General features: G+C 46.9%; 2 protein-coding genes across 2 annotated transcripts; one reads left to right on the forward strand and one right to left on the reverse strand.

The window, feature by feature from the left end:
* Positions 1 to 5: 5 nt before the first annotated feature.
* On the forward strand, positions 6 to 3,048 carry nob1 (NIN1 (RPN12) binding protein 1 homolog; the record flags this gene model as incomplete). Its single annotated transcript, XM_042481181.1, has 4 exons — positions 6 to 221; positions 1,301 to 1,398; positions 2,049 to 2,193; positions 2,533 to 3,048. Coding segments are annotated over 4 exons (729 nt in total), but the record flags the coding sequence as incomplete, so codon positions are not given.
* A 1,658-nt stretch (positions 3,049 to 4,706) lies between these two features.
* On the reverse strand, positions 4,707 to 7,526 carry cog8 (component of oligomeric golgi complex 8; the record flags this gene model as incomplete). The annotated part of the gene is made up of 4 exons (XM_042481182.1): positions 4,707 to 5,172; positions 5,931 to 6,099; positions 6,423 to 7,247; positions 7,314 to 7,526. Coding segments are annotated over 4 exons (1,515 nt in total), but the record flags the coding sequence as incomplete, so codon positions are not given.
* Positions 7,527 to 7,531: the final 5 nt, after the last annotated feature.

Genomic DNA, 7,531 nt, shown 5'->3' on the forward strand with positions numbered 1-7,531 from the left:
AGAGCGCGTTGGACACGTCTCTGCAGACGGACGAGTCAGAGGACCAATCAGACGACGAGGACAAAGAGAACGAGCCTGAAGACGAAGAGGAGGATGATGATGATGACGGAGGCGGCTGGATCACTCCCAGCAACATCACACAGGTGAAGATGGACTCGTCTGATTGGACGGCGCCCGCTGACGTCAGAGTCGGCTGTCTGACCACCGACTTCGCCATGCAGGTAACGGAGACAGCCGGAGACAGTCGGAGACAGCCGGAGACAGCCGGAGACAGTCAGAGACAGTCAGAGACAGCCGGAGACAGTCGTAGACAGCCGGAGACAGTCGGAGACAGTCGGAGACAGCCGGAGACAGCCGGAGACAGTCGGAGACAGTCAGAGACAGCCGGAGACAGTAGTAGACAGTCAGAGACAGTCAGAGACAGCCGGAGACAGTCAGAGACAGCCGGAGACAGTCAGAGACAGCCGGAGACAGTCGTAGACAGCCGGAGACAGTCAGAGACAGCCGGAGACAGTCGTAGACAGCCGGAGACAGTCGGAGACAGCCGGAGACAGTCAGAGACAGTCAGAGACAGCCGGAGACAGTCGGACACAGCCGGAGACAGTCAGAGACAGTCAGAGACAGCCGGAGACAGCCGTAGACAGCCGGAGACAGTTGTAGACAGTCGGAGACAGCTGACTGACGCGTCGTTTATCTCAGTTTAACCCTCTGAAACCTGAATCCACGTCAGTCTCCCGCTGAGTTCTCAGTTTAAACTTCTGATCGGGAGATCAATAGATAGATAAACTTTATTAATCCCAAAGCAGCTCACAGTAAAAAGGACAATAAAAACGAGATAAAAATAAAAATGGATTTAAAAAAACACCAAAGGAATAAAACCTGAAAAAAACTATTATTATTTATTTTTTGATGATGATTTTTTAAAAACGTTTTTTCGTTTCTGTCTCTGCTTTATATTCCAGGTAATTTTCTTTTTTAGCAATTTCTTCCTATTTTTGAGGTCATTACCTGTGAAGCCGCTCTCGGCCTTTTTCTGTGTTTTTGAATGAAAAAGGTTTCAAAGGGTTAAAGAAGAATTTTGAAATAAAAAATCCAGATTTTGTTTGAGTTAATGTGACAGTTATTCTCTGATTCATTTTTAAAAACGTCACGTCTTTTATTCGAACTCAGAAACATTAAAAATATCTTCTTACAGTGAAGCAGCTGGAATCCGCTGATGTTTGCTGCATCATTCGTTTAATTGATCTCGTTTTGGGCCGATCGATAGCTGATCGATGGTTTCTGGTTTGTGTGTTTCCAGAACGTTCTGATCCAGATGGGACTTCACGTTCTGTCCGTTAACGGGATGCTGATCAAACAGGCGAGGAACTACATCCTGAGGTGTCACGCCTGCTTCAGGTGGGTCCGCAGTCTGAGGGAGAGAGGTCATCGAGACCGGAGGGCTTCGTCCTCCGGGATCAGGACTGTGAGGAGTTTAACGGAGGCCTGAAGACTCGGTGTGTCTCTGGACCAGAGTACTGATGGACTCGTGTTGCCGCGTCGCAGACCGCGTAGATTTAGCATGTGAAGTCCAGATGAAACGATGAGTCTCAGCAGGCGGGACCAGAAGCGACCTGACAGAGACACGGAGACGGTGACGGGGTCATAGTGTCCATCACAGACGGACAGAGAGACCAAACCGTCGGCCGCTGGGTCTCAAACACGTTTTGACTCGGCCCCGTCTCGGTCTGGGACACAGCAGACGCCGGATTTCAAGTTTAGACCGGTTAAGACCACAACGGATTTATTTTTTAAGGGTTACTGTGATTGGTTGAAAAACGTCTTCACATTCAGCCAATCACACGACGGCAACAGTCACAGCTCGTGTGTATATATATACTGTACATATATATATATATATGTGTACACACGCACACGCACACACACATATATATGTTGGCGTGTGTACATGTATATACATTATATACGTGTGTACTCTCTGTTGAATCTATATTGTGTTCAAACAAACGGTGGAGTTCGGACGTTTAAAACCTGATTTTAAATTTCAGGACGACGAGCAACATGATCAAAGTGTTCTGTCCTCACTGCGGGAACCGGACGCTGAAGAAGCTGGCCGTCACCGTGAGTCAGGACGGCAGCACGCAGATGCACTTCTCCAAAAACCCCAAAGTGCTGAACCGCAGAGGACTGAGGGTGAGACGCAGTTATTAACTTTTTAAGTCTACACACACACACACACACACACACACACACACACACACAGTGTACAAACACTCTTTTCTTCGTCTTTCACGCTGAATTCAGACCTTTGAAATCTGAGCGTTCAGGTTTGATTTATTTTGAAAAGATAAATAAAGGAAATGAATGAAAGTGACGAGAAAATGAGCCGAAGATTGTTTTTTAAAAAGGGAGAGAGAGACATTATTAAAGTTCAGATTTATTTCTTAAATTATTATTATTATTATTCATGAACCTTTTATTTCTTGTTTTTGGTTTTTTACGTTATTGAAACGGCGTATTGTTGTGTTTCAGCACTCGCTGCCGCCGCCTCAGGGCGGGAAACACGGAAACAACCCTCAGCTGGTGGAGGACCAGCGCTTCCCTCAGCAGAGACTCTCGCGCAAAGCTCGCCAGAAGACGGACGTCTTCAACCCCGACTACGTGGCCGGAGCGTCGCCGTTCTGCCAGAACGACATCTACAGCCGAGCGGCCAGCCTGCAAATCAGAGACAGCCAGAGCGGCGGCGGCCGCAGGCGCGCCAACCCCAACGCCACCCGCAGCAAGTTCGTCAAGAAGAAGTGAGGCGCTGACGGGCGTGTGGACTCGTGATGACATCGTCATCACCATCCTCATCCTCATTTTTACCATCACCTTCACCTTCACCTTCACCATCCTCGCCCTCGTCACTGAAGCGGCGTTCAGGCGACGCCGTGCTGAAGGTAAAACACAGAAACGGAGAAATGATCCTTTAAAAATAAAAGCTGCAGTTTGTCTTGTTATTATATTATCTTTATATTCTTCTCTAATAAATAATCTGACTTCAGCCGATCACATCGAATGACTTCATCATTTAACCCTTTAGAGCTCCGCTTTAATATCACACACGGACGCATCGCTCACAGCACGTCACATTAACGTGACTTTTTTTTAAAACCAACATCCGTCCTAATCACCAATCACCAATATTCATTAATTTTGAGAATTTTAACCCTTTAAATGATGTTTTTTAGATAAAAAAACAGAAATATTTTTGATATACTTCATGCTCAGTAGATTTTTGTTTTTTTGATGAGCTGGCTCTAAAGGGTTAACCGAACTCGCTCTGAAACTAACGATGACTTTGATCATCTGCTGATGTTCTAGATTCATGTTTTGGTTCATAAAGTGACAGAAAAGTGGATCAGAGTTTAAAGTGACGCCTCCGTTCGGTCTCAAACCTGAACCAGAAAGAATTTGATATTTTTACCTTTTTTAAAAAATGTGGATCCATCTTCAGCTTTTCGCCGCCAAAACCCCGAATCCTAAACGCCGTTCAGACGGTTTTCAAACCTCCGAAGCACATTTCAACGTCAGCACCGTCAGTTAGGACTGCAGAAAGTTATTCTGTTTACACTTTGGTATTTTTAACATTCGACATTTTTGCCGAACGAGCAGAAATCCCCAAAACACAGATCATGGCCAAAACATCAGCAGAAATTAGCAGAAAATGACCTCAAAGCAACAAAAAGAAAAAATTCGTAAAGTTTGTTAATTTTGTAGAATTATTCTACGTATATACGGCATCAGCGCTGCCACATCTGAGGGATAGAGTTCAGACGTTTCAGGACTTTTTTATTCCCAGCTTTGAGATTTGAGACCATTTTTACAAAAGGTCAAAAATAAAGGAACACAGTCATTTCAGTGAAAAGGATTTCTATTTTATTTTCAAATGCTGATTGTAACATAAATCTGATTTATTTTGAAAAATTTCAGAAAAAAATAGGCAACTTTGAAAGAGATTTCTCGCTATTTGGGGAAAAAAATAGCACAAGGTTTGAAAATGAGCTGGGGAGAATATATGATATCAAAAAATGAGGGGAAACGTTTAGAAAATTTGATTTAGAAATCTAATCACATATTCAGAATAATTCTACAAAATTAACAAACTTTACGAATTTTTTCTTTTTGTTGCTTCGAGGTCATTTTCTGCTAATTTCTGCTGATGTTTTGGCCATTTTTTTGTGAAGGTGCTTTAACAACTCGTCTTCATGTCTTCTCGTCTTCATGTCTTCTCGTCTTCATGTCTTTGCGTCTTCATGTCTTCGCGTCTTCTCGTCTTTGCGTCTTCATGTCTTTGCATCTTCTCGTCTTTGCGTCTTCATGTCTTCTGGTCTTCTTCGTCTGGTGCCTTTGAAAAAAGTCCAGCTGGTCTGCTCAGGTGTTAAAGGGTTAATTCCACTTCAGGCCTTGTTTTTTCGGCGAGTATATTAAAAGACTGAACGGCTGTGTGACCCGGGGAGCCGCGTGGAAACCTCTGAAGATTTGTATTCGTATTGATTTTATTCTAGATTATCTATAGTCTCGTATTATTTATGGGCGCGGTCGGTTCCGTGTTTTTGATGTCGCTCTGTTTTCGGCGTGAACGCTCACAGACGTTTGATTTGTTTTATCTCGTTAACGACTAAAGTTTCCTTAAACCTTCAAGAAGACTCGGGGAGACAAAGGACTGTTTTTTACTTTTTATCATCAAAATGTCCACAAAGACAGAATGTCCACCACCACCAGGTCCCAGAGTCCAGGGTGTCCTAAACCCCAGACGGAGAACTCGTCACACCGGAGACACACACAGTCACTAAATTGTCTCATTCTTCGGTCTTGGCGTCCGTCACTCTAGAGAAAAGTCTTCGTCTCCTATCGTCTCTTCGTCTTGTCCCTCAGACTCTCGGAGACCGGACGGGGTCGGCGTCGGGTCGAGACGTCTCGTCTCCTCTGTGAGGTCGGGATCTGTCGGCCGATCTTTGAGCTCAAACGTTAAGCTGCCGAGTTCGGAGGCGATGTCGAGCTCCGGCGCCGCTGCCGGAGGCGGAGCCAGCGTCTCTCTCTGCGGGAGCACCGAGTCCAGAGGCTCGAGGACGGCGGCGAGGTCGATGCAGCCCAGACCGTCGTACCTGTGCAGCTGAGTCGGAGGGACACCTGAAGACGGACAAAGATCCAGTTACACTGAGAGAAGAGCGCCCCCTTCAGACCGAAAATTACGTGACAACTCAGTTACTGCGACAGGAGCTGAAACACGACCGATCATTGTTCAAACACCATTTTCTCGACATCACGAGTGAATAATTTTGTTATTTTGACAGAAAACAGCAGATTGTTTTATCTTCTTCCTTACAATGTTTGTCAGAGATTTTAAAGAAAAAAAATTAATTTCTAATCAAATATTTTTTCAGGAAAATAAAATTTGCCCCAATTTTTTCCCCTAAAACTGAAAAAATTTGAGAAAAAAATTTCACCACAATTATTTAAAGTAAAAAAAATCCCCCAAATTATTTCAGAAAAAATAAATTTCCAAAATATTTTATTTTTTTTAAAAATTGCCAAAAATTTTCAAAGAAAAAAAAAAGCCACAATGTTTTTCTTCTAAAAAATCACCCAAAACTTAATTTTTAAAAAATGCCACAGTTTTTTAAAGAGAAAAAAATGTCTCAAAGTCTTGAAAAAGTCTTGGAAAAAGTCATGAAAAAGTCATGGAAACTTATTGATAAAAGTGCGATGCCCGAGAACAGGTCAGACATGTTTTAATTTAATTTGAGACCTGCTGGGATCAAGAAATTCGAGTTTAGTGGCAGATTGAAGTTTTAATTTCTCCAAATCAAAGCGCCGCTGCTCGTTCATTCAGCTGATAAAAAGCGACGTATAAAACAAGCAGAAGAAGAAGGACGTGAGTTTCTCACCCAGGATGAGCGCCAGCTGCGCCGGAGGAAACAGAACCTGCAGGCAGCGGTTCACGAACGGCAGCAAATCTTCGGCGTACGAAGAGCAGAACTGAACAAACAGCTCCTTCTCTCTGCCGCTGAACGCCGACTCCTCGGCGCGCTGGAACGCCACGATCTGCCGGGTCACCTGACGGGACACGAGACCGACAACTGGCTTATTTAAAATCACCCAAATATTTCCTTTAAAAATTACCCAAATTTTTATTTTTATTTTTTTAAATCAACAATGTTTTTTTTTCTTTTTTAAAAATGAAAATCAAAAATTGCTCAAAAACCTTTTAGGGAAAAAGAGAATTGCTGAAAACGTCGACACCGTGTTTCCTTTAAATCAGCAGGTTTTGTTTTTTTTAAATTGCTCACAAAGTTTTAGGAAAAAAAAACAGGAAACAGGACGATGACCCTCGGCACAGCGGAGCCGGTCACCTGACAGGAAGTTCTGTTTTTGCTCACCTTCTCGAGGGCGTCCTGGAGACAGGCGGTGACGTCCTGAGCGAGGCCGACGGGGCAGCAGAGCCGCAGGTCGTTGAAGGCGGTCAGGACGTTGTTGAGGAAGCAGGCGAGCGGCTGGAAGTCCAGCAGCGCCATCGGCGGCTGCAGCGTGCCGGGCTGCGTGCCGGGGGCGGCGTGGGGGATGGTCCCCCCGAGCACCGCCGGCAGGGCGATGAGCGTGTACAGGTTCATGTCCTCCTGAAACTTGTCCACCGCCTCCTGCACGGCCCCGCGGAACGTCTCCGCCGCCACGCGCTGGAACATGGGCGCCAGCTGGCCCCGGAAATCGGCGCCGACCCGGCTGAAGGACAGACCGAAGTACATGCACTGACCCAGCAGGGAGTCCAGGCGGCCGCCCACGCCGCGCTGCAGGTCCCGCTCTAACGTCTCCAGGAACTCGGCAACCTTCTGCACCACCCAGCCGTGGAAGATGGCGGCCTCGTTCACCGCCAGCTGGCCGGCGGCAGGCGGCATCAGCGGGTCCTCGTCAGAGAAGATGGCTCTGTACTGCGTGATGATGTCGAACAGGTGCACCCGGCACGCCTCGATGGTCTTGGTGATGTGGAAGTAGGGGTCGTCCTCGGGGATGGCGGCGAGGATGGAGTGCAGCCAGGTGCCGCGCGCCTGCAGGAACTTCACCCGGAGCTCCGCCTCCGTGAACACGTCCATCCTGCGCAGGTAGCCGATCACACGCAGGCAGACGGGCAGCTGCGAGTTGCTGCGCAGCTGCTGCAGCAGCTGGTTGAGCATCAGCTGAGTCGACTGACGCACTTCACGCACGATTCCCTGAAAACGACACCGATCAGTAACGGGTAACGGTCACCGGACGCTCGGAGCGAGCGACGGGCTCACCTGGATGACGGGCAGCGACGAGTGCTTCTTCTCCAGCCGCTTCACGTACGCCGCCAGCTCCAGAGCCTCCTCGTAGTATCCGTTACGGACGCAGGTGTCCATCAGCTGCGGGATCTCCAGGATCTCCAGGATCTCCGTGTGACGGTTCAGCGTGAGACTGTTCATCCGCCGACTGACGCCGAGCTCCTCCGCCTCCTTCACGAAGCCCCTGAACACAC

The sequence above is a fragment of the Plectropomus leopardus genome, unplaced genomic scaffold, assembly GCF_008729295.1.
Source record: "Plectropomus leopardus isolate mb unplaced genomic scaffold, YSFRI_Pleo_2.0 unplaced_scaffold27757, whole genome shotgun sequence".
In the NCBI taxonomy this organism is placed as follows: Eukaryota; Metazoa; Chordata; class Actinopteri; order Perciformes; family Serranidae; genus Plectropomus; species Plectropomus leopardus.